This window comes from Leptonychotes weddellii, chromosome 5 (assembly GCF_054177405.1).
Source record: "Leptonychotes weddellii isolate Sample4059 chromosome 5, ASM5417740v2, whole genome shotgun sequence".
Classification (NCBI taxonomy): Eukaryota; Metazoa; Chordata; class Mammalia; order Carnivora; family Phocidae; genus Leptonychotes; species Leptonychotes weddellii.
In genome coordinates this window covers 54,456,072-54,482,071 of record NC_138373.1, presented here as the reverse complement: position 1 = coordinate 54,482,071, position 26,000 = coordinate 54,456,072, and the positions used below count along the sequence as shown (strand labels likewise).

The 26,000-nt window shown below is 43.6% G+C and overlaps 1 protein-coding gene across 1 annotated transcript in view; it reads left to right on the top strand.

The window, feature by feature from the left end:
- PIP4K2A (phosphatidylinositol-5-phosphate 4-kinase type 2 alpha) overlaps window positions 1-26,000 on the top strand; it is a 168,670-nt gene that overhangs the window by 103,480 nt on the left and 39,190 nt on the right. The window contains exons 3-4 of the mRNA XM_081820741.1: window positions 429-525; window positions 16,024-16,176. Coding sequence (XP_081676867.1) covers window positions 429-525; window positions 16,024-16,176 — 250 coding nt within the window. The remainder of the gene's footprint in view (window positions 1-428; window positions 526-16,023; window positions 16,177-26,000) is intronic.

Here is a 26,000-nt window from a genome sequence, read left to right as displayed (position 1 = left end):
AGTGAGAGATAGTGTTGTTTTGCAAGCTTTAATCAGCAAGTCCCTGGAGGAGTGTGGGGAGCACGTCTGTGACCCGTCCCCAGTCCCCCAAGTTCTTTGCTGTCCCTTCACCGTTTCCTTCTGTGTGTGTGGCCCCTTCTCTTTCCACTTCTTCATCCTCGGGGAAGCAGCTGTAAGGAGTGGTCGGGATTAGAACTGTCATCTAGTCCCAGGGCCCCTAGATGGTGCAAGGAGATAAATGTGCCCAGTCTGTGCCTGTGTCCCCTGGATTTACTGTGGGTCATAGTCGATCCTATGAAGCATACCCGTGCCTTCTGGGGGTGGGGAACTCCAGGCACTTGGCTACATGTGGAACTAGATGGTGGCAGATTCAGGTCTGGTTAACATTTTGTGCAGCTAAACTTTATTCCACAATATGACTATTTCAGAGAAAATATGCCGAGCCACTTCAAGTTTAAGGAATACTGCCCGATGGTTTTCCGTAACCTGCGGGAGAGGTTTGGCATCGATGATCAGGATTTCCAGGTGAGTTGCTTTTGTAACCTTTGCTTCAAATGGATTTTGCTCTGTAAAACAGGACTTACTTTTTTTTTTTATTACAAGTAATTATATAATAGTAATTTCATTTTATATAAGAATGTTTCAGTGTTCTTTCTGAAGTAAAGGGTTCTTTCACTTAGGAGCCTCTGTACAGAATGATTTTAGCAGTCAGTAGGAAAAGATTATTCTTTGGGAAGAGAACACATGTGAGAGTTCTAGATGATACTCTCATTTCCCAGTGGAAGCGTCCTGCTAGCAGACCTCCTTTTGATTTCTGCCATCAGATGCGTCGACGGCCTGTGCTACTGTGTATGTGAGTCTTGAATTCCCAATTCCTGTATTTGCAGAGGCCACTTAGCAACCATAGGAATTTTATTTTTGTTCTGATTGATCTGCTGCTTTTCAAACTGGCCGAACCTGACTCCTGCTCGCAGCATTTTGTCAGAGGCCACACCTGGTTGCGCTGTGATGCGTCCTGGTCTAGTGACCGCAGAGCTACTGTCACCAGCAGAAGCCTGCCAGTCCCGGGAACGGCCTGGGGAGCGTGCGCGTCTGCTCCTCGTGCCCACCTCAGGAAAATGTGCACTTTTGCTTTTCTTCCTATGCATGCCTGGTTCTTAAATTCGACTTTTAAAATTGAGATCACGGTGCTTCAGTAAGTGCTCATCCATGGTCATTTCTCCTAAGAAAGGACCTGACATCAGTTAGCCAGTCAGATTTGTAAAAACCAAGGATTTTTTTTTTTAAAAGATTTTATTTATTTATTTGAGAGAGAGAGAACACGAGTGGGGAGGAGGGGCAGAGGGAGCGGAACAAGCAGACTCCCTGCTGAGCAGGGAGCCAGATGCGGGGCTCGATCCCAGGACCCTGAGATCATGACCTGAGCTGAAGGCAGATGCTCAACTAACTGAACCGCCCAGGCTCCGCCCCGCCTCAAGGATTTTTTTTTTAAGAGTAGAAAATCTGAGTTAAGAGATGCAAGGGCTACTTTCTGGTCTTTTAGGACGGTCTATTCATTTTACTGTGAAAGCACTGACTTATTTTAAATCCCTTCAAATCTAGTAAACACTTTCTTTCATTTACCCCAAATCTGAAATCCTCATTTATCCGGCATTAAGTGCCATATTGCCACCTGGAGTGACCTTACAAGGTGAACATCGACACAGCTTACCCTGTATTTTCCCTTAAAGAATAGGGTCCCTAAGGCAAATTGAGTTTAGTTTGGTACACTTCCCTAAAGATGTGTGGGCCTCCCCACCCTGCCCGGCCCCACCCCATTCTTGAGTTTCCAAGAATTTCTCGCATGCTCACTAAGGTTTACAAGAAGCTTCCAAGCTGCCAGATTTCGAATAAGTGTTGCTAGCCAGGCTGCCAGTGACATTCCCTCTTCTGTGGACCAGGGCTGAGGTTTCCACAGAGGTGAGTTCTGAGCAGAGGCTTGGGTGCACCCCAGAGAGGGCTGAGGATAAGTGGGACAGGGTAGAGTGGGTGCTCGCTTTGCTTTTAAAAAACTGGTGGAGCCAGCACTCAGATTTGGGCCTCATGTGTAAGAGAAAGAATTTCAGTCAAATCTAGACTTGGAATTTAAAAAAATAAGTCACTTTTATTTATTTATTTTAAGATTTTTATTTATTTGAGAGGGAGAGAGAGAGAGAGAGCGCGCACAAGAGCAGAGGGAGGGAGAAGCAGACTCCCCGCTAAGCAGGGAGCTCAACTTGGGACTCAATCCCAGGACCCGGGGATCACGACCTGAGCTGAAGGCAGATGCTTAACCAACTGAGCCACCCAGGCACCACAATACGTCACTTTTTTTTTTTTAAAGATTTTATCTATTTATTTGAGAGAGAGAATGAGAGAGAGAAAGAGAGCACATGAGAGGGGGAAGGGTCAGAGGGAAAAGCAGACTCCCTGCTGAGCAGGGAGCCCAATGCGGGACTTGATCCCAGGACTCCATGATCATGACCTGAGCTGAAGGCAGTCGCTTAACCAACTGAGCCACCCAGGCGCCCCTCGCAAAAAGTCACTTTTAAAGAACAAATTTTGGAATAGTAAAAAAGGTTGTATAAAATAAACAGAAATGATTCTACATTATTTAAGAACTGTTTAATTCATTTAAAGAGGCCATATGAAAATAAACAGTGCTTTAAAGGAATGAATAGCTGACAACTTTGATGTCCTAAGAAAATCTCCTCTGCCTCTGATTCCCATGTTAAACTCGTGTGTTCTTCCCTCTGTCCCTCTCCTTTTTTTTTTTTTTTAAATTGGCTACACGGGCATTTCACAGAAACTGGCTTTTGAGGGCCTATGCTACAGGATCTTGTTAGGTTCCTCAATTCATTACCAAAATGAAGTTCTTAAATTTCTTCCCATAATCAGCCTGGTTAAGTGAGATTTGAAATGGACACTTTACAGCCTAAAATCTGTACTGCAGCAGATGAAAGTCATTTTTAAAATTTCCTAAAATGACCAGTTTAGTTGCAGAAATACCAAGATACGAGCCAGTTTTCCTTCACCTTTTCCCCCACTAAAAGCAAAACCATGTAACTTGATATTAAATAAGTGCAAATTGCTTTGTACCAACTTTAAAGGCAAATCAGGCAAGTAGAGGATGATTCACGTAACTAACTGGCAAGTGTCTGAAGCTCTTAGCAGGAGAGATCAGTGTAGAGAGCTGGTTGTGAGTATAATTAATCATTTGAACGCCACTCCTCTCCTCAGCTACGCCCAGTGCTTTTGGCATTGAAATTGCTGCTTTCTCTTTGGCAACTGTATTTCTATTCAAAAAAAAAAAACAGGTGGGTGTTTAGTAACTTTAGTAAACCAGAGATATATGCTGGTTTCCCTCTCCAGCCCCATGTTCCTTTCCCAAGGTCTCTACCTTTTAGAAAATTTTCAGTAGGGGTAGGCCCCGGAGTTTAAGCTGAAGACCAGATCATGGATGTGATCTTGGGCTCCACTCCCCACTTGGTTGGCCACTTGGTTTGGAAAAATGGAAGAATTGTGCCGGCTCTTTCTCTGAGTTCATACCTTGAGGGCCGCTGGGCATTGCGGGGCTGAAGGTGGAGGTGCTGTGGTCCTGGGAAGGTCCTGGGAAGCCCCGCCGTGGGCATAGGCCAGGGCTAGGGGGGCTGTTATCCCAGCTGCTGGGCACATCAACTCACCACTGCCCAGACATTGCACTGATCATGGCCAGAACAAGCAATGTGTATCAGTTGACATATGTAGTACCAAATTAAATACTCTTTCTCCATCTGATTTGAAAAGTGAGATCAGTGACCTGGGGTCTGATCATCTTTTGACGGCACCGGATTGTTAGAGGGGACCAGGTCTCACACTGCTTTGCTTTGCCTTGATGTGTTGATTTGTCTGAAGTGCCTGCTTATTGGATGAGCAGCATTAAATCAATGTGGCGATAAGGAGCTCCGCTGTCTGGTTCATTTAGTATTCAGACCTTCACATTGAATCAAAGGGATAAAGGCTGTCTACCTGCCTTATGTGTGTGATGTCCTTTTGCTGCATCTGAAAAAAGTATTGATGAATCTGATACAAGTGGAACATGGTAATTAGCCCACCTCATTGACCTCTATCAGCAAACTTCAACTTCTTGAAAAGAATTGAAGAGCATTCCTACTGTAAACATTTGTATCTTTCCCCTGGTTTTGGTTTCTTGAATGTCCTTTAAAAATAAAACTTCTTTTTCTTGCTGTTAAAGACAAATGCAAGCAGTGGTTCTAGAATATTCAGCATTAATAATAGTATCACTTAACATATGTACATATAAACCTCTGTGTAGGTATGTCCAGTGCTTTCAGATTCAGAACTTTCTCCAGTTTATTAGTGTGTCTTAAAATTACTTCACTGGTTTATAAGAGGCTCAGTGTTGAAGTATGTTCTTCTGATCATTGTCGGGCCAGTGGGACTCGGCATTACCGTACTTTTAAGATAAGGCATCTTTTAAGATGAATGCACCCATGGAGGTCCCCACTATTCCTGACACCGTTTCTGCCTCCGCTGCCCCCTGAAGCGCTGGTGCCCCTTCGGTGGAGGATTTCATGCACAGTTACCACTTGGCATTTGTTTATTTGTACCTACTGCATGTCAGGCTCTGTGCAAGACATTATAGGGGGTGCAGAAGGGAAGAAAGGGCGAAGGAATTCGTTTTTGTTTAACTATCCTATATCAGATTCTGTATAAGATGCTAATGAGATTTACAGAAACCCAGACATCTTGATTTTTACCATACTCCAAGAAAATCTGCATCCCTCTTTCCAGTCTCTCAGAGTATCAGAACCTCTTACAATAGGCTTGGCAAGTCAAAGGGAGGCGTCACTTAAAGTTTCTGAGCTGCAGGAGAGGATTGCCCACCAGAAACCAAAAAGTTCTACAAGATGGAGATGATGCAGTTAAGCCTCAACCCACCACATAATTGAAACTGAGCCCTCTTGTTCTTCGTAGAGGATAATACCAGGTTTACTTTTCCCCTACCGTGTCTCCTGAATTAGAATCCCTCATTATTTGCATTCGATGCATCTTCTTCTTTGTATTTGTAATGGAGAATTCTAGTTTTAAAATAATTAAATTTAAAAGCTAACGTTTTAAACTTTTGATGTTCTAGTTTCAAGTTTAAAAATTAAATGTTAAAGTGTTAAGACCTTGAGAGTATACAGAACTTTGGGGGAAAAAATCTGCCGGTATCTGTAGAATACAGAGCCTATCACTGTGTTTTCAAGTGTAGATTTCCCAAAAACCATTTAAACTGTCTGAGGGCAGGGACTGAGTCTCATGTGTCTAGGGGTGCAGGCCCAGAGTTTAGCATCAGCCTGGCTCGGGGCAGGCACTTAGGAAATATCTGTGGCAGAAAAGGAGGAAGGCCTTGTGGGGGGGGGGTCAATCCAGGGAAGCGAACCTTCTAGGCCAAAGCATGGTGGCCTTCGAGCTCAGGAAATGCGAAGCAACTGGATGGTGGTGGGACTGTGGAGGTAAAGGTGAGAAACCGGCCTGCAGACTTCCCTCAGATTATTCAGCCCCAGAGCAGCCCTGTGGATTTGCACAGGGGAATGATGTGATGACATGTGGATTTTCTAAAGATAACTGAGGTGGTTATGTACAGAATGCATAAAAGAGATAACGCAACTAGGAGGCTATGAACTATCCCAGGGACACCAAAGCCCTCGGCACTGACAGGGTTAAGCAGAGAGCTCCCCAAGGTGGGGGGAAGAGAAACCTGACAGGAGTGGAGTTGTTGGAGCCTGAGGGGCTGGGAGAGCAGGGCTGCCAGTCACTGGCAGGGCAGAGGGTGAGGAGAGAGCGGACGATGCAGTTGCGTTTTTAGGCTTTTGAACGTAGAGGTGATCTTGCTAGTCGTCGTGTAGTGGGGTGGCCTGGGTGGTGCTCAGGGGGAGGGATTGGCTTGTGAGTGCTTGTCTCTCGACGGACCTAGTTGTACTGTCACCATCTGGAATTTACTTGCTCCTTGAACCACATAAGCTCTTTCTTTCCTCGGTAACTGTTGTGTCTCTTGAGCCCGCTCGCTCACATCTTCTCCTCACACTTGTTGGCCTCACTGGTGAGCCTCCGAGGGCCTCACAGTGCCTATGGGACAGAAACTCCTCCTGGGCCGAAAACCAAAGGCGCTCTTCTCACATTGGACAATCTCCTGACAGACTTTTGGGAAAACTCCCTCACAACCTATCAACATCATCAGATTTTTCCTTGTGCTTTTTCTGCTCCTTCTTACGAGTTGAACCAGTGACTGTCTCCATCACGGACTGCCCCCACCTAAGAACTCAGGCTTCCTGCTGGCCTCTCTTTCCCCCCACTGAACCCACTTGGGGTTATGACCCGTGATTTCCAACCAAGAGCTGACAGGCATCCCTGCCACAGGGAGCTCCTGTCCAGGTTAGATGTGGTGTCTGCTTATTATGATCCCCAGGCACAGGTCTCTGGTATTTTAATGTCAGTCAAGTGCCAACCTGAGATTTGTAAAGGAGATCTCATGGTGCTCTGTGAAGTTCCTACAACTCTGCTTCTTTCTCTGCTGGTCATCACCATTCATTTTTGTGTTCTTCTTTTCTCAGTTGTTTCATTATTGATAAGTGTTAAATTGCAGTGTGTCTTGCTCCCCTTTTTAATGAAAGCCACTCTACACCTGGGATCACAGCTCAGACTTTCTTTGAAATTCCTGAAGAGCTTAACATATGGCTTTGAACACAGTGGGCATTTAATAAATCCTTGATGATGTTGTTCAAGTTAGCATGTTGGTCTTTACCTCTCTGACGAGGTCAGAGGACCATCTGGGCTCTCTCAGATATGTCAGATGCAAACCCAGAAAGCAGCCTCGGCCGGGCCATTGCTCTTGGCTCCCGGCCTTGTGATTTGAGGCATGTAATCATAATCTTGAGCTGTCAGCAGGGAGCGATCGGCTTCCAGGTTTCAAGTCCATGAAACAGGTAGCGTGGGTTAGGGAAAAGAACATCTCCTGGGAGCAAGGAGGCTGGTCTGAGTCTTGGATGTTCAGTGACTGATGCTGTGGCTCCCTCCAGTCGCTTATTCCTGGTGGGTCTCAGTTTTCTCATCTGTGAAATGAGGGAGAAGGACGTGATGTTCGCTGAGGTCCTCCCAGCTGTCAACTCTCTGAATCTGTTATTAAGTCATCTCGAGTAGATGACAGTCACTTGTATGGTTCTTGTATACAATATTGACATGTTCCCTTTGCAAGGTGGCGGCTTTCATACATTGGAGTATGGCGGAATTGATCTTAAGTGGCTTTCTGTTGATTAAAAACAAAAAGTTTTCATACATGGTTTTTAACAGGACTACAAACCCGTATCAAGATGGAAAAAATCCCAAAACACATAAGACTCTGAGAAGTGTTCAGAATGCTTGGGTATTTAAAAAAAATGCACAGGGGACCGTAATGGTTACTAAATCATGACATTTTCAGGAGAGACCTAGAGGATGGGTGGCAAGAATGAGCTAATTAAATTGACCTTTACATTTCGTCCACCCTTCTGGAGGCCCCACTAATCCCGGACCTCCCACTGCGGAAATAAGCATCTTCAGTGTAGACTTTCAGACGAGTGGGGAGGAAGGATGGCACCATTAATCCCTTTCTTAAGGGAAATGACAATAAATTTCCAATTAGAAGCGTAAGAAGGCCACTGAAGAGTGAGCTTCATCTCTCATGATCTTCCTTTATTTCCTGCGGAGGGCTGACTTGGCACCAGAGCTGCAAACACTGCTGTTGAGTTTGGGGACAGGGTGTTGTAAGATCAGCCACGTATTTGGCTGTGCAGAATGGAAATAGTAAAAATAAGTTCCCTCACCAAGAGCCAAGAGAGCCAAGCAAAAATGGACTAAATTGTCATACTGTTACCTGTCCTCCATCTTGCCCTAGAGCTTCAGGTTTTGTCAGAGAGTTCATTTTTTTCCCCAACTCCCCAGCAAGCTTAAGAGCATCCTAAGAAGCAACATTTGCTGACTGTAAGGTGTCCACTGCACTGGACCGAGCAGAGCATGCCTATAATGTCCCTTCACTTGCCCAGAGACAGCCCAGGGTCTACAGCTAGCACAGTTGGTCGCCTTAGGGACCTCCAAGAGGAAAGTTTGGTCCTGTCACACATGCCTGTGTACTGTAGGAGTGTGTTTATAAGAAATGTCCAGAATAGGCAAATCTGTAAGACAGTGGATAGTGGTTTCCTGCTTGGAGGGTAGGGGTCGGAATGGGAGAGACTGTCTGCTAATGGGTACGGGTTTCTTTTTGAGGTGATGAAAATGTTCTAAAATTCATTGTGGGGATGGTTAACTCTGTATATATACTAAAAACCATTGACCTGCACACTTTAAAGAGGTGAATTGTATGGTATGTGAGTTATAGCTCAGTAAAGCTATTAAGGAAGAAGAATGCGGTTTAAGCTTAGTTTTTATTCAATATGTGATTTTAATTTTCCTCCACTATTGATTTTGGCTGCCTTTTTCTTGAGGGTAGGGTGGTATGATAACAGTATTCCCATTTAGAACGAATGAATTTGAGGAATTACATAGTTTATAATACGAAATGAATGAATGGCCAATGAATACAGCATGTATTTTGCAGTTAGTCTACATTTGTGATTAGATTTTTTCCCCCTAAACTAAGAGCGAATCATTGTCCACTTCCTGTGTCTCTACAAACTAACAGCAGTAACTGTTACTGAGTATTAATTAGTAGAGCAAGAAGGAAACCTAGAGACGTGAAGTCCAACTTTCTTTGCAGATACTCAGGTAACAGGGTGGGGGGGGGCCCTTAACTTCTAACTCGCTCTGTTTCTGCCATACATGCTGGGACCTAGAGCCTGTGAGAGACTTTTCTGGGCAGTGGAGGTAGCAAGACACTGTGTCAATGTCTATTCATCCATATTTTAAATGTTGAATTGAGTCTTTTAGAGCACTGCATCGAATGGGATTGTGGATATCACGGTAACTCAGTCAGTGTGTTACACAGGTGACTTCCCAGACCGTCAGTTCCAAGGTTGCTTTTCCAAATGTCCATCCCTCTCCTCAGGCCCTCATCTTTAGGCGGCACCCACTCACCCTCCCTTATTCTTGCTTCTCCCTCGAGGTAACAGAGGCCCGCACATTGAGCTCCCCTGACTTTCCCTCCCCTGTGCCTTCAAATTCATCGGGCGTCTTCATCCAGCCTACTCTCCTCCCCTCCTCCACCTCCTCCCCGTCCTCCTCCTCCTCAGAAAGGAGTCACCCATCTCTCCCAGCTGCCTTCCCCTGTGCTTTTTATTTCTTTAGAGACTTGTCCCACCGCCTTTCCCCTTTGATGGAGGTAAGCGGGAGGCCAAGGACAGAAGGAAGACCTTGTGGGTTAGGAATTTTTGACTTGAAAGTTCTTTATAAAATGTTTTAAATTCTTTTGTAAAAATATAAGTGGTTGTTAAGGAGGGCTATAGGAAATAACCTGCAAAGGTAAATGGACAGTGTGTGGCTCTCGATTTTCAGTGGATACAAACCAGAGGCTTGGCCAGGGTGGGGGACGAGAGGAATCAAGAGCAAACTGGAAGAAGCTTATTCTGTAAGTCCTTCTTCATTTTTAACTTCCTGGCCTGCAGAATCATCTGTCAATATTGATCTGCACTTCTAAATCTCTTCCGAGTTGAAATTCGCTATTTATAATAACAGCTATCATTTATTGAGTATTACTGTATTCCAGGCACTGTTTTAAAACTTTATATTCCTCTAATTTAACTCCCAAACTTTTGACTAGTATTATTATTATCCTCGTCACTATTTCTGTAGATAGGGAAACTGAAGCACAAAGAGCTTAAATTAACTTGCCCAAATTCATAGTCTTGATTTTTAAAGTTCCCGTGTCCGATGCCCTGTTATGCTGTCCCCCAGCTTCACCATCTTCCCTGTTTGGAACTTGAGAGGTCATCAGGCCTCTGCTTATGGCAATATGAACCTGAGAAAATATGAGTAAACTAAATAGAAGTATGAACAATCTAAACATAGAGAGATGGTTCCGATGTCCAGAACATTCTGATGAGCGTGTACTTAGTGGGTTTGTGAGTGTGTTCTCTTCTGATGGCTTCTAGACTTGGGAAGATGTATGAGGACATTTCAGAAGGCCAATGGACATTTCATATATTGAATGCCCTGGATTGCCTTTAAATTGTGTTGTGACTTTGACCCCAGATATCCAGAGAGCACTTTGTTTTGCACGTTCACACTTTTGAACTGAGAGGTTCGGAATCCCAGATTTTGAATTTTTAAAATGGCAACTTATTTCAGAATATATAGCTTTGTCCATGACAAAGAATCTGTTTTCTTTTCTTTTCTCTTCTCTTTTTTCTTTTCTTTTCTTTTCTTTCTTTCAGGAGTCTGTTTTCTAATGAGGGAATGAAAGTAGAGCTCCACACTCCAGGTAGATTTCATTGGGTAATTTTACCTGGCAGCTTTCTCATACACACAGACAGGTAGGTAATGGTGAACATTCCTGAGAGTAAATATTTTACTTTGGAAATGGGAATCACCTTGAAGATGACTAAACCGTCCCTATAAGCAGTGCTTTTTAGGCCTTTGGTTAGATCAGATTTTCATCTCAGACTAGGTCTTTTAAATCAGATGGTTAAGATGAGAAGGAATTTTTTTTTTTAAATGGTGCCTTCAGCTGGACCTTCTTTCTTCCATGCAGATCTTGTCCTAACTTGCAGATTTTGTCTTAACTTCTTTTTCTCTTTCTTTCCTTTCTTTCCTTTCTTCCTCTCTTGCCAGTTTAGCATTGTGGAGAGTAACCCAGCATTTCACATTCCCAGAGTAAAGGATTACTTGTTTCAGCCTTGGCCTTCTTTGCCAAGAAAACCCTTACAGTTTTAAGCAGGGAAAAACAGAGGATAGGACAGTCTTTAAAGATAGAAGCCAGTCACCAAAAGAGAATGAAAACCTCCAGCAATTCTCAGGTCATGTGAACTAATTAAAACGGACACACGTACTATGCCACATGGTCAGAAATGTGAAGAATTCTTAGGATTGACACCATCACCCCTGTGCACAGGACTGTCAGAAGAATGAAGTGCTAAGCAGCTTTCAGCCCTGTCTGTGCCAGACAGATTGTCTGACTCTAAGCCCAGCCCTCAACCACACATACTTTCCCTGTCCTGAAGCCTTGTTCCACAGACATACATCAGTCTCAGCTCTGGCCTTGAGAGAAGACAGCTCCTAATCCTACCTGCCTCAAGTCAAGTAATGAACAGTCCGAGAATGAGTCAGAATGGATTTGTACACATGTTAATAAAAGTGTAAAAAAAAAGAGGACTTTGGGCTGCATTAACATTGAAACTGTTACTGATGATTTATTTTTACTTGGCAAGAGTGAAAACATAAAGACAGTTTTGGTTTTGTGCCAAGTTCACTCAGGCTCTAAATTGTGATTAGAAGGTGTTTGTCACCACAGAAGACTGTATCAGCTGTCCCATCACTAATGCCCACCAGACTCTTGAGCCCAGGAGGGAGGCAGGAATGGCGGGAAGGATGGAAGCTGCCTGCTCTGGGTGACACCCCTGCAAGGCCCTCCACGAACATTGTCCCACCCAGGTGTTCAAGCACTGAGGCAAGCAAGTCGTTTCCATTCTCTGGGATTCTGTTTTATTACCTTTAAATTGAATGGTTTGGAATAATCTCCAAGGTTGCTTTCAACTGTCATGCTCTTGGATTATGAGCATTATTTACACATAGAGGGACCCTTTTGGGGCTCCTGAAGATCCCTCCCAAGCTCTGCTTTTCTCAAGCCTTCCTCCTCCTGACCTCCGAAACTCGCCAACTGTCCTGTATGATACTATGGTTCATTTTTCCTTTGTGACAGAGCAGAGCACACTGAAGAATTTCAGTATTCAGTTTTGCTACATAGCAGACTGTATGGAGGCCACTTGGTAACTCCTTTCAAAAATGGCCCCGACATCCTTCCCTCAGCTCATTTTCTCTGTCCTGCCGAAATTGTCCTGAGAATATCTGGAATCTATAAAATGTTATTTTCATGCTGCCCTAAGAACTATTGCCATCTTCTTTTTAACCATGGCCCAGATATCCTAAACCATCATGATGCCTCTGCTGAGGTGATGGTCGTATCTTTCTGACTGAACTTCTGTCGGGAAGCAGACTGAGGTGAATCTGCAGTTCCTGGAGCCGTGCGCTGTGCCTTCGAGTAAACACATTCTTAGAGTTATAAAAGGTCTGTGGTAGAGCTCTCATTCAGCTCACCCTCTCCCCTGGTTTATTCTCCATCACTTTACAGACACAGAAACTGAGGCTCAGAGAGGCTAAATCCGAGGGTTGAAGAGTGGCAGACCATGTGCCCTGCTGCCCCACAGTACTGCCTACACACACACACAGACACACACACACACACACACACACACTTCTACCTTATTTCAAAGACCACAGAAAGTCTATGATTGTGATGTTAAGTAATGGCAAAAGTTAAGTCTTCGAAAACTGCCCTTTTTGGTTTCCTCAGAGGAAGCTTTAGGCAGGAGCCTGCATATTACTTGACTCCATTGTACTCCACAGTTTGGTTATCTTCAAGTGGGAAAATGCACCTGGCCTTTCCTATCTCAGAGGAATGTTGTGAAAATAAAGACGAAATAATGAGTTGGATTTTTCCAGGCCTTAGGGTCATTCCAAGGATTGTGCATTTTGTGTAAAATAGCGTTTACTCTTCTGATCTTCTGCTTGTCTAAGGCTTTCAGTAAATTTGATTCATATCTTTTTATGTTCATAGTGATAAAGGAACTTTCTTAATTTTCACAAAACTTCACGATTATTTGAAAACTAAGAGCCTTAAAAAAAATCCTTACCCACGCTGGAGATAGACACTGTTTGTTGGGTCTACTCATGTGATTATTGAAAAACTGAGTTGAGGCAGAACCAAGATTAGAATTTGTAAAGTGTTATAACCAGGATTAAGACACAGACAATATGCTAATGCAGAGTCTAGAATAAATGATTATCAATATATTTGAAACTAAAGGGGAAGACAAAGAATTTGAAAAGATGTAGCATCTGAGCTAAAGAGCCACTACTTATTTGATGAGTCATTTCTAGCCCTTTGGAAACCCATACATTGCCTTGTACCTATCATTATTAAACATTTCTCTAGTGAATTAATACAGTGAATGCAACAAAGTCTTCTTTTTCCCTATAAAGCTTCCCATTTTGGGGTACCTGTGTGGCTCAGTCAGTTGAGCATCCAACTCTTGGTTTCTGTTTGGGTCATGATCTCGAGGTCTCTGCGCTGAGCACGGAATCTTTCTCCCTCTGCTCTTCCCTCTGTATATCGCTCTCTCAAATAAATAAATAAATAAATAAATAAATAAAATCCTTAAAAAAAATAAAATAAAGTTTCCCATTTTTTTTTTTTAAGATTTTATTTATTTGCGAGAGAGAGAATGAGAGACAGAGAGCATGAGAGGGAGGAGGGTCAGAGGGAGAAGCAGACTCCCTGCCGAGCAGGGAGCCCGATGCGGGACTCGATCCTGGGACTCCAGGATCATGACCTGAGCTGAAGGCAGTCGCTTAACCAACTGAGCCACCCAGGCGCCCAAAGTTTCCCATTTTAACCAAACCAGAACTGGACAGAATATAGTGGGAAAGGTGTTCATGCAGGTAAGTGTGTAATTATGACATACTTAATGCACTGGACTTGACACACTCTGCACAGACAAAGCACATCATAGCCACAGTTCAGCAGACCCTTGATTCTCACCTGGGAGACAGACCTACCGTGACTCTATCAGCATCATCTGCTTCTTCAGATGCCCCCGCCCACACCTGCGGGGTCAGAATCTGCATTTCAGTGTCATCCCCCAGGGTGGTTTGGTGGCTCATTAAAGTTTGAGAAGCACTTACTGTGCAGCTTTCAATTTTATTCTCTCCCGTTGGTCTGTGATCGAATGTTAGACTTTAATATCTGATATTAATGAATATGTTGCTGTCATTCTGTCCTTTGCTTAACACAGGTATCCTTTATTACCTGCCCGCCCCCTTCCAAAAAGAAGTTATTTGGAATAATTTTTTGCAGGTTAATGTGTGGGAGGGAAATGTAAGACCATTAGCCCATGGCAATGATTGTTTTTGTTTGTTTGTTTGTTTGTTTTTGGCTAGTGTTTAAAACCCCAAGAGGGGAAATTCACTTTGATTTTCTTCCTTTTTCTTCTTAGTAGGAAGTAGTGCAAAGGAGAATTTTTTTGAGGGGGGAGAAAAAAAAAAACCAATGTCATGGAGAATTAGACTCTCACGAATATGGCCATTTCTGTCCTGAAAATTATTTTCATCCTTCTCAGTCTATCTAATGGATTTCAGTTGTCTCAAGAATAATTTAACGCTGCCAATTCCTGCTCTTTAACCTCATTGGAAGTTACATCGATTTTTTTTCTTCTCTCCAGTTTCCTAATAACCCAAGGAAAGCAAATTCAGTTCACTGGCAGCTTTGGCCCTGCACTTGACAGGTGCGCCTGGCAGCACTCTGATCAAGATGCGCTGTCGCGGGATGCGGCGGTGGGCGATAGCCGTGCCGGGGTGCATCCTGGGAGCTAAGAATGCGCTCGCCGGCCCCTCCCTCAGCACCAGAAGGACCTCCCTGAGTTATTGCCCCTGCAACATAGTTGTACTTCATAGGGCTCTTCCTGTCGGATTTCATCTAGAAAGGAAGGAAAGGATAAAGAGACTTGACTATACCAGACAGAAAGGAACTCTTTCATTGAAAATCCATGATGCAGGGATAATCACCTGCCTCTCTGAAGACATCTGTGTCCCCTTTAGTGGACATTCAGTGGGGCTTTCGAACGTAATTTGATTCAGAAGAAAATTTAAGCTCTTGTCCAACCCAGTCCCACATTTAGAGAGGAAGTTGGAGAGGGAAGATGTCTTTGCCTTTGAATCCCTCCTACACAACCCACTGGGGCCAGGCAGGGCAGGCAGGTCAGTACTGAGGAACAGAGGCATCAGGGGTGAGGTCCAGACTTCTGAGATGCTGGAGGTTATCCTAGTAGTCTGAGTGACCAGAGTAAGAACGTGGGAGGAAGGGGGAGAGGTTTCTTGGAGGCTAAGAAAATGAGAGATTCAAACAGGAGAGTCACAAATGGGAAAAGGGTAGATGTTAGGGTGGACTTACCTACCTGGAGTGTCGATAGCGGGAGCCAGATACTAGAAATGAAATGATGCTACCAGAGTCCCTGCTCAGAGCCCCTCCTCGTCCACCCTCCAGGAGCTAAGTTGTTCTCAAAAATGGCTGAAGGGGGGTGGAGGATGGACCAAATCCGAGTCTTGTGAGGAGCTAGTTTAGAATACAGCTGCTCAGGCCCCTCTCAAGGCATGCGGCAGACAGCGTAGTTTTGAGCGGTTTACTAGTTGATAACTGGGGCTCTGAGCCAACCACACCAGAGATGTGACTCCAGAGCTTCCCCTTACTAGTCGTGGGACCTTTGCCCAGTGATCAACTCTCTCTCGTCCCCATCTCCTCATCTGTAAAACTATGATGATATTAATAGTAACCACTTCATGGGGGTGGTATCAGAATTAGGAGAAATATTTCCTGCTTGCTGTTTGGCAGAATACCTGTCCTATAGGGAAACCACTCGGGGAATGTAAAAAAAATTTTTTCATCACTGGAACCTAATTTGATTCAGAAGAAAATTTGAGCTCTTGTCCAGCTCATAAAAGAAAAAGGTGAACAAAATAACTTTGATTGTAATTCTAGGCATTAGCCTACTCTGAGGACATCAGAAGCATAGTATATATCCAGTCTGTTTTCATTTCATTTGAAGGACTAGCAATTTGAGTTATGACGAATATATAATGTTGTCATCCTACTTATACCAGTTTGTTCCAAACGTAAATGTGTTTGGAAAACTTGTGAGGACAACACATGATCTGGAAATCAGAAGGCCGTGCCTCTAACCGGTCTTTTCCCTCCTCCCCCCACCTTATCCCGACCGGAAGAATTCCTTGACCAGGAGCGCACCCCTTCCCAACGATTCCCAGGCGCGCAGTGGGGCTCGATTCCACACTTCCTATGACAAAAGATACATCATCAAGACCATCACGAGTGAAGATGTGGCCGAAATGCACAACATCCTGAAGAAATACCACCAGGTAATTTTTCTCTATTTGAAACTCTTGAGAAAGTTAACATTCACTATGAATTATGACCAAGGCCAAAGATATAGTTAGAAAATGACGAGAACACATTTGACAGAAAAATCTCCTCTAGCTGGGTTTATTAACATTCCTGTGGCCAGATTACTGATAGTTAACATTTAGGGGCGCCTGGGTGGCTCAGTTGGTTAAGTGACTGCCTTCGGCTCAGGTCATGATCCTGGAGTCCCGGGATCGAGTCCCGCATCGGGCTCCCTGCTCAGCGGGGGGTCTGCTTCTCCCTCTGACCCTCTTCCCTCTCGTGCTCTCTGTCTCTCATTCTCTCTCTCAAATAAATAAATAAATAAATAAATAAAATAAAAATAAATAAAAAGATAGTTAACATTTAGGAATTCTTGTACTATGAAGGTCAGTAGTTATTTATATAACACTTTTCATGTAAATACTCTTCTGCATAATAATTTTGATGATTACCATTCTGAATTTTAAGTCACTCAGTTGAAGATTTAGCAATGTTTCAGAAGTGTTTCAACCATGCCAGAAGTTAGGTGTTGACCTCTTGGGTATTTATCCATTTACGCCTCCAAATCCTATCCTGCTTTCTCTGTCTCATCCTGTCCTGGCCCCAGAGAGATCCACCCTACTCTGAGAAAATTAGTCAATTTTAGAAAATTGGTGTTTGTCTACTTCCTGCCTCCTTTTCGCCCCTCAGTGTTCTCCTTTCATAATCCCCTGGGAATAAAATGAAACTACTGTTGGGAGCAGTGATCTCTCTCTCTTTCCCTCCCTTCCTGTCTCCCTCTCCCTTTCCCTCTCTCTCCCTCAATCTCAATAAATTCCAACCCAAGTGTGCCTGGTAGAGCGCATGCACCCAGGTCCCAGCTGGAGCTGTAAGAGGCCTTACCTACTGTGACGTGAGAGCATGAAGTCCAGTGTCAGACATTCCTGGGTTCAAATCCCAGCCCTTGTCACCTTCTAACCATGTGACTTCTGGACTTCGGAGCCTCTGTTTCTTCATTTAGACAATGGAGGTAATAACAACACCTGACTCTGAGTTCTGAAGGTTAAGCGGGAGAGAGCACAGCAGGTGCTCAGCGCAGAGTCTGCCACGCCCTGGCGGCTCGGTATACGCCAACTGTCATCGTCGGGTTACCCGGTGTCCTGAGAAATTGTGGTCTTTGGCATGAATATGGCCACTGCTTGCAACATCATGGCAGTCATCTTCAGAACTGGTGTCTGGCTACATGCCAACACACACACACACACACACACACACACACACACACACACATTTGCTTTTAGACTCCTGCTGCGTTTTTTGACCTATATAGCTCCAAATCCTCCTCACAGGTAAAGATTGGCTGTCACAGAGGATATTCAGAATAAAGTGCTGAGAGCCCCGCTTGTACGAACTGAAGGATTCTGAAACATTAAGTCTCAGCCTCTCAAAGTGACTACTTTGCAGGCAGTGCTCGTTTGGATTTGTGAGCTCTGAGATGTCTGTTTAAAAGTCAGCTTCCCTACTTTATGGTCACGCATGATGCTCTGACATCATGGATTATTTCTTGGCAGTTGCTTTTTCTTCCCGTCTCTGCAAATACGATCGATTGTATTTTGCTTGCAGTGAAATTTATTAAAAATCTTTGAGCTCTATTCTGTTTCTGGAAACTGGGAACTTTTCCTAATTTATTCTCTAAAAACATTAGTCAGCCTCTCAATTTTTTGAATATCTAAAAAGTCTTTTGTAACATCTCTTCCTTTTGAAATTTGTTCTGTAGCACTTACGTTGTTGCCTAATACAAAGGACATTTTAAGATGCCAGGATAGTATGGGTAAGGGTGAAAACACCAAGGCACAGTCTTCTGAATGAATCAAATTACAAAATGGGACTTTTAACTATTCACCTTTTAAACTGTCTACTATTTCATTTCTCCCCCTCTGGAACTTAATGTCATACTTAGACATTCTTTTTATTCTTTCTTTAAAGTACCTCAGAACATTCAAAGCAAAGTGATACCTCAGTGACTGATGAAAACATATTATTCTGATACGTGGCTACAATACCGTTCTAATAAAATGTGACATGCAATTCAAACATCAACTTCCTGATGACAACTTTGAGTTCAGAATTTTTTTGACTTCCCAGAAATCACTGTTTGAAATGTTTCTCTGGGGTAGTCACTGTAACCTCGCATGCAGATTTGACATGTCATCAGTATTCCATGAAATACACTGGGGACCAAAATAAATCTATTGACGTGCTTCCGGGGCTTTCCCAGTGCTAAAGATTGCCTTTCGTTCCACTGCTCGAAAACAATTACTTTTCTTGGTATGTTCTTTACCCAGAAAAGTCTGTTATCCAACATCTAGCTTTTTCTTTCTTCTTAAAAATAGTATTTTAAATCTAATCTAAAGCGTCTTAATGATTGAGAATTGCCACTATTAATACAATTTATTTCAAGGGCATTAAGTTGAAAGCCAGGAGACCTAGATCCTGGATTTTTAAGAAATGGCTGCTTAGGTGATCTCGAAGCTCAGTTTCCCCATCGATGTTTCATTCATTCACTCATTCATTCATTCAGGGATTTACCCTGACCTAATTCCAGAAAGGATATCAGGTGGCCTTCAAAGAAGTTTGAAACACAAGACAGAATAAATGGGAAGAGAGGGAAGGAGAGGGTGAAGACACAAAATGGAGCCTGGGATGAGCTGAAAATGTCATGCCAGGATGCCAGCATGCCTGCTTGCACGAGGGCCGGGAGTTTGAGTTTCCTAGGAACCAAAGTTGAAAGAGAAACCTGAGCAAGTCCATTACACAGCTGCTGTGCCTGAAGATACCAGTGAATCGGTTGATCGGGAGGACTGGAACTGTTCTTAGTCCTAAGATCAGACAGAGTTGTCTTGGTCTAAGGAGTACGCCACAGAGAGGACATGTGACACAATCAGCGTCATCCTTGCAAACGCCCATGCAACACAGAATTTCACAGAACTTGAAAAGAAACTCATCAGTGCAGGCTGCTGAAACCACACTGACACACAGTTACACTTAGCCACCACGGTTGTGCAAGGGAGGATGCAGTTTGCCCGGGTTTCCTGACCCTCTGCCATCCCAGCTTCCTCCAGGCAGGATTTGAATGTTCTTCTCGCCACTCCTTTCACAGGCCACCTTCACACAGGGTGCTGGTGATGTGACATGGTGGCGAGCTCAGCCTTGTCCATCCCCAGGTGTAGCTGTTGCACGCAATTGGACACAGGCCTCATCATCTGTGATCCAGAAGAGATCTCTCCAGGCTTTGTGGTTCTCTGGTCTAGTCAGTGGTGCTCATGGGCATTTGTGATGCATATCAGGCCTTTCTTCCAACTTTATGTAGGCCTGGGCCAATTCGAGGATTTATGTGGAGTCTTACAAATTTTTGTCTTCTGCTTCAGTGGCAACTATCAGTTCTTCTATTTCATCTTGCTTTTTGTTGCTTTTACCTTCTGATGTGCTGTGCTTCTGAACTGCCTGGTCTGGACAAGCAGAGAGACTTGGTCCAACTGCCTGTCAGTGGATGGGACTGGCTCTCAGAGAGGGTGTCTCCCGAGGAGCAAATGGCTGGACTTGCCGACAGCTGTGTTATCCCGTGGCCCTTTGGCTTCCCTTTTCTGTTCTCTTTGCTTTCATTGTTTTCTGTTTTGATGGACTATATCCAGAGCTGCAGCTATAGTCTGGAAGGTTAAAATCACCATGAGGCCAGTCTCTGGAGAAGTGGAACATTGCTAGATGTTTAAATAAATTCTTCTGGGACTAAGCTTCTGATGAGCCAGCCTCACCAGCGACATGGTGTGGTAGGTGATTCAGACCTCATACTCGAGCTGTCTGCTGCAGTTGGCCCCTGACCAGCTATGTGACCTTGGGCAAGTTACCTAACCACTCTACGCCTGCTTCTCTGTCTATAAAATTTGGATAATGGTACCTCCTTCATTGGGTATTGTGCTAATTAGGTGAATTCATATTTACAACCTGCCCAGCTTGGTGTATGGTAGGTGCTCTATCAATGATTGAATAAGATAAAGCCCATTCTTCTACTTAGTTTCCTACCTCCCAGTGTTAAAATCATTAACCCTGTCAATCCACTAGGGGGCCCAGTTTCTAGTATCGTGTGGCACTGTTACAGAATTACGAAGATTCAAACCATGAGGAGTTAGAATTTTCCCCAAGCCCCCGCGTCTTGCCTTAGTCTTTACGTGCAGCCCAAATCCTGCCCTAATTTCCACTCAGCATCATCTCTCAGACCAATGGAGAATTTCTATTAAGCAAAGCAAACATTTATAAGTCTCTTTTACTTTATTTGGTTTTCTCTTTGTTATGTTTGGAAAAATAACCTAAAGTTTTGGTGTCAATACCATTTTCTTTAAATTTCTGTTAGGCTAGAACAAACTTGGGTCTTGTAAATGATGATTATCAACCAGTGTCAGAAGAGCATTTGAAAAGGAAACAATAGTCAAGAGCCTGCTGGAATGTCTTACTTCTCTTAAAATGACTGATTTTTTTTTCCCATTGGCCTGAAATCATTGGGAGTTCTGACATCATGTAGCTTCAGCTTTAACTGAAATTCAGGGTCAGTGTTAGTAAAACTTTGTAAGTTTAAGGAGAGGGAACAAGTTACTGTATACATCGTTAAGAAAGGCCTAAGAATGTATCATTAAGAATATCTTTTAAGGTTTTGAAATACAGCGTTTAAATTTACTTCTTTCTTATTTCAAAATGACTGAAATGATAAATCGGTAAGGTTGATAAAGTAACCCCAAAATCCTTTTTTATCCTTTGCATTGGGAAACACCTAGTAACTTGAACCAAATCTGGATGTCATGCCTGAACATCTGAATTCCTTGTTAAATAAGCTAGCTAGTACCTCACAGCTCAGTAGAGGATGTTAGAGTGAATGTTTGACTTTTTTGGACCCTCCTTGGAGTACATCTTTTTATCCTCCCATGAGGGACAGTGGTGTTGGTGTCATCATTCAAAGAATGAGCCACAGTAGAAGAAAGCTCAAAAAATAGGCACTTAAAACAGCTTAAAACAGTTGGGTGTTGTGCAGAATGAGAAAAAGTTACATACTGCATCAGTGCTTCTCATACTTCGATTGTAGAGACAACACCCAAGCCCCATGCAGAAACACGCGATTCTCACTCAGTAGGTCTGGGGTGGCCCAAGATGCTGCGTCTCTAACCTGCTCCCAGGTGACACTGATGAAGCTTGTTAGATGGCAGGGCACTATCTACTTTCTAGAGCTAGAGAAACACTCTGAGTCGGCTCTTGGGTTTTTGATCCCCTATCTGGAGGAGAAGTCAATTAAGATTTGCAAAGTAGGTTAAAGTTTCAAGTCCAGGAGTACCCTGGAACTCTGCTCCTACAGCTGAGCTCCCAACAGGGCCTCTGCCCTCAGAAGCTGCAGACACATTTCTTGGCATCTCTTCGTCTCTTCGTAGAAACATCAGGAAGGCCTTTACCATCTCTCGGGTCCCCAGGGAGCGCCCTGCTGAGCTCCACTTTTCAGGCAGGGAGTGGCCGCTTGCTAATGGGGTGATCGGAGCCCTCAGTTCCCATCGTCCTACCCATTCATCTTCAGGCTTCTGGGGAGCTGCCCAGCCCATTCACCAACACCCGCTGCCCGCAGCAGATTTCCTCCAGTTTCTGGAAATTCTGTCATCCTTCTCTCTTTATATACCGTCTGTCTCCTCTCATCTCTCCAACAGCTAGAATGTTCTCATTCTGGTCTTCATGGCTCTTCACTCCTCTTTCCCATTTTCCATCTCCAGACATCCCTGCTTGCGAGATTCTGGGGAAATTCCTCAGCTCTGCCAGTCCCGGTTCTCTCTTCCACTGTCCTATTCTGTTGTCTCACCTGTCCAGTGGGTTTTTATTTCAATAATTACATTTTTCCTTGTAGAAGTTCCATTTTTAAAAATCTGCCAGTTCATTCCTGATAGTTTCTTGTGTTAAGTTCATCTCTGAAATTGCATCCTTTATTTTTTAAATGTTTTATGCATGACTGTTCAAACTCTATTTCTGATGGTCCTAACCTCTGCAATTTCTGGGAACCTGAATTTGTTGTCTCATGGGCCTGCTGCCTCTCCGTCAGAGTGACCTTCCCAAGCAGAAGCCCCCACAGTCTGGGGTCAAGACGTTGACTAGGGATCAAATCTATCTACGTAGGGTAGGATTGGGCAGAAGGGGAAGTCAGATCACAATGCAGGCCAGCCAAGCTGCAGCCAACTGGTGGGGTGCTCTTGAGTCCTCCCCACCACCCACCCCAGAAGCTCCCACGTTTGGCCAGAGTGACCGGGAGGCAGACCTGGAGGAAGCTGCCAGCAAGGCTGTGGACTGCACTCCACAGCTGGGCGGGAAGGTCTTCTCCAAAGGCAGCCATACTTGCCTTCTTGTGTTTGATGGTCTTGTTGAGCTCATCGCCTCTTCTCCAGCGGGCCTCAAGCTGACTTTAGGAAAGGTGTTGTCCCGAGAGTTTTATCTGTGCTGAAGAAAATGAATGGAGAGCACAACGTGTTTCTGTCAGAATCTAGCACCTCCCAGCTCCCTGCCTCTCCTGCCACCCAGCCCAGCTTCTCTGGCCCCAGCTCCTTCCCCTGTCCTGGCTCGCTGGCACACCTGCTTAAACCTTTGGCTCCCGACCCCAGGCACGGGCCACGGGGGGTGCAGCTTCTGACTGGAGGGCAAGGGGCTGGTTCTGGAACCCACCTTCTTTGACCAGCTAAAGCCTCCCATCGGGTGCAGATCTAGTGGAGGCCACGGGCCTCTCAGATCTCCTTAGGGTGATGTTGGAGCAGCAATTCTGCATTTTCACTGTGGTCAATGAATAAACGTTATCTGCACTTACGATAGAGTAGTTCTTACAAAGTCATTTCATCTTTAATAACCGTGGTGTTTCTGGGTCTTAATTATGTGTAACAAACAAGAGCATCAGTGTTTTCCTTAAGGTATATTCTATATTTTCTGCATTATCTCAGTACTAAGAGTGTTTGTAAACACTACGGAGGAATGTTCCTTTCAAATCTGATTTTATCAATTTTAAGAAAAGCAGTAGTTTTGTGTCTATATTAGCTTAAATGTAGTCATCCTTACATTCTTTTTTCACCTCAAAACTGTTTGAAACCAAAATAAACTCTATTAACTGATACTTAAAGACCATTTTCCCAAAACATTAATTCAAGCTAAGTTTGGATTTATTTATTTGTTTGGTCATTCTAAAACAAAGCAATCCTTAATTTCAGGCTGTCTTTCTTTTCTTTTCTTTTCTTTTCTTTTCTTTTCTTTTCTTTTCTTTCATGTTGTCAGTGATCTATAAACATAGCCAGAGGCACAATAAGGATTACAGATAATTTAACCTTTCAAAAACATTAAATGAAACAAGACTTTACATTGAAGTATTAATTTGATGCTATATTAAATTGTCACTTCAAGCCTCTAAAAAAATGAGTGAAACATGATAATAACAGCAATTTCCAAAAGCCAGAGCCCAGGTTCACACTCTCACGCGGAGATATAAATATTTATCCGTTGCAGTACGTCACTTAGAATCCTCTCTGCTGAACCCTTCAGTCAGCTGTGAATCTTTTAATGGCATTTCATTTTGCATGAGAAGAGCAACAAAGCGGGGATTCATAATACTTGTTATTCTTGTTGAGCGCCTAAGAGCGAAGGAAACAGATCTTATGGCTGTTTCATTGTATATGTTTTAAAAATTCTGATTTCACCGTGTTAATTTATCGTGGTATGATAGTTCTAACAAACCCATGGCTATGTAGGAAAAAGTTCTAAGGAAGACTTACGAAGAGATAAAATTTGGTTTTATTGATTGTACCATGGAATCGTTTACAAGTACCTTTTTTAAAAGAAGACAGAAGGAAGTAAAAACTGTTAGTGTTGGAAGCATAGGTTTCAGACAGAAACGTTGCAAGCAAATAAAAGTTTCTGAGAGTACTCTTGAAAAAAACAGAAGCCACTCCATGATTAGTAACAGGTGACTTGAGGTATCCAGCCAAGAAAGTACAAAAGTGAAAAATAATAAAAACAATATTTAAAAATGCATTTAAATGTAGGTAATGCAGTGAGTTTAACACTGAAAGCTGACCCCAAGAATAACTGAGTGTTTTAGCTTCATATAACAAGCATAATAAGAATTGATGATAATCAAGTTCACTCTTTTAAAATTGGGGAGTAAATATTCAGTACCTATTCAGATGAAAACTCAGTGTCATCGTGGATTTGCAAGCATTTGAAAGCCACCAGTCCAGGTGCCAGACCAAGCTTCTCTTTGGTGTGAGAGAAAAGCTTGGCTGCAGGTGACATAGAGAGCCGGCGTTATGCCACAGGTAGGAATGTGTCGGGAAAATGCCACATTCGAGAAGCCACTGAAAGGCACACTCTCCAGGATTGTACATATGCAGCCCATGCTCTCATAAAAGAATCCTCTCTCTTGCCTGATGTGTGCTCTTAATTTCTGAGCCACACATGGATGTTCAGCATTGCCAAGTGTTTGGTCCAATTGTGGCCTTATCTCCGTTGGGACCTCAGAGTGGCAGAGGACAGAAGTTGCAAACTCATCTGACTTCTAGAAAGGAGTCCACCAGGCTACTGTAGGCACTGCACCTGCTGAGTCTGGAGACTGAGATATTAATATAGCGGGTGGGGAACACCCACGTGTCTCTGTCCTTTGCCAGTAGGGAAGGCCTGCCTTGTAGCCACATCAAGACAGTGGTTGAAAGTGAAAGAAATACTCAGACCTTTCTTAAGGAGTCATCCTCAGGATTAAATTGTTATTTCTTCATTCTTGTAGTCTGGAAATTAAGCATGTAGAAGGGAGGAAGCAAAGATTCCTTAGATTATCTTGTGATCAAATCAACAATGTTAAAAAAAGAAATTAAGAGATGCTGAGGATGTTTTTCAATATTCAAAAAAAAGAGGGTGCTCCTGCCAAATGATTGGTTATTGAAGAATGGCATGATATGGGGCGCCTGGATGGCTCAGTCGGTTAAGAGACTGCCTTCAGCTCAGGTCATGATCCTGGAGTCCCGGGATCGAGTCCCGCATCGGGCTCCCTGCTCAGCAGGGAGTCTGCTTCTCCCTCTGACCCTCCCCCTTCTCATGCTCTCTCTCTCTATCTCATTCTCTCTCTCAAATAAATAAATAAAAATCTTTAAAAAAAAAATGGCATGATATTGTAGTGCCCGCAATACACCCCTTTCTTCTTATTTTGGAAGCATTTATGTACAAGTTGTTTTGTAAATTTGTCAATGATGTTTAAATTCTTGAAAGTGCTCAGAGTTCTGATCCTAAAATAACATGAGAGAGAAATACAATTTTTTTAGTGTTTCTTTCATATTTACAAGAACATTACCTCACTTTATCAGCAGATACATGCATTCACAAAACTATTCATTTTTGGAAAGTCTTTGTGGAGGTTCATTGAAATTGAGAGTTCCCATCATGCATTTAAAATAAAATTCATTTCTCAGCATTTTAGGGATACCTCAGGTGCTCTAGGAAGTCTCCCTCCCTTCCTCCCCGCTTCCTTTTCCACCCCTCACCCAGGGTCTTGGTTTCATCTTGTTCCAGCTCAGGTCATGGGCAGTCAGCCCCCCGCAGTCCTTTTTTTCCCAGGTCTTCACATTCTTCACAGAAACCCTATGCCCTCATTTCTATCATTACCCCTCTTCTTCAAATGCAGAGGCACAGAGAAGTTGAATAATTGGCCGAGGGATACACAGCTCGTGAATGTGGAGCTGGACCAATAGGGCTCCTAGCTGCGTGATGTGGCTGA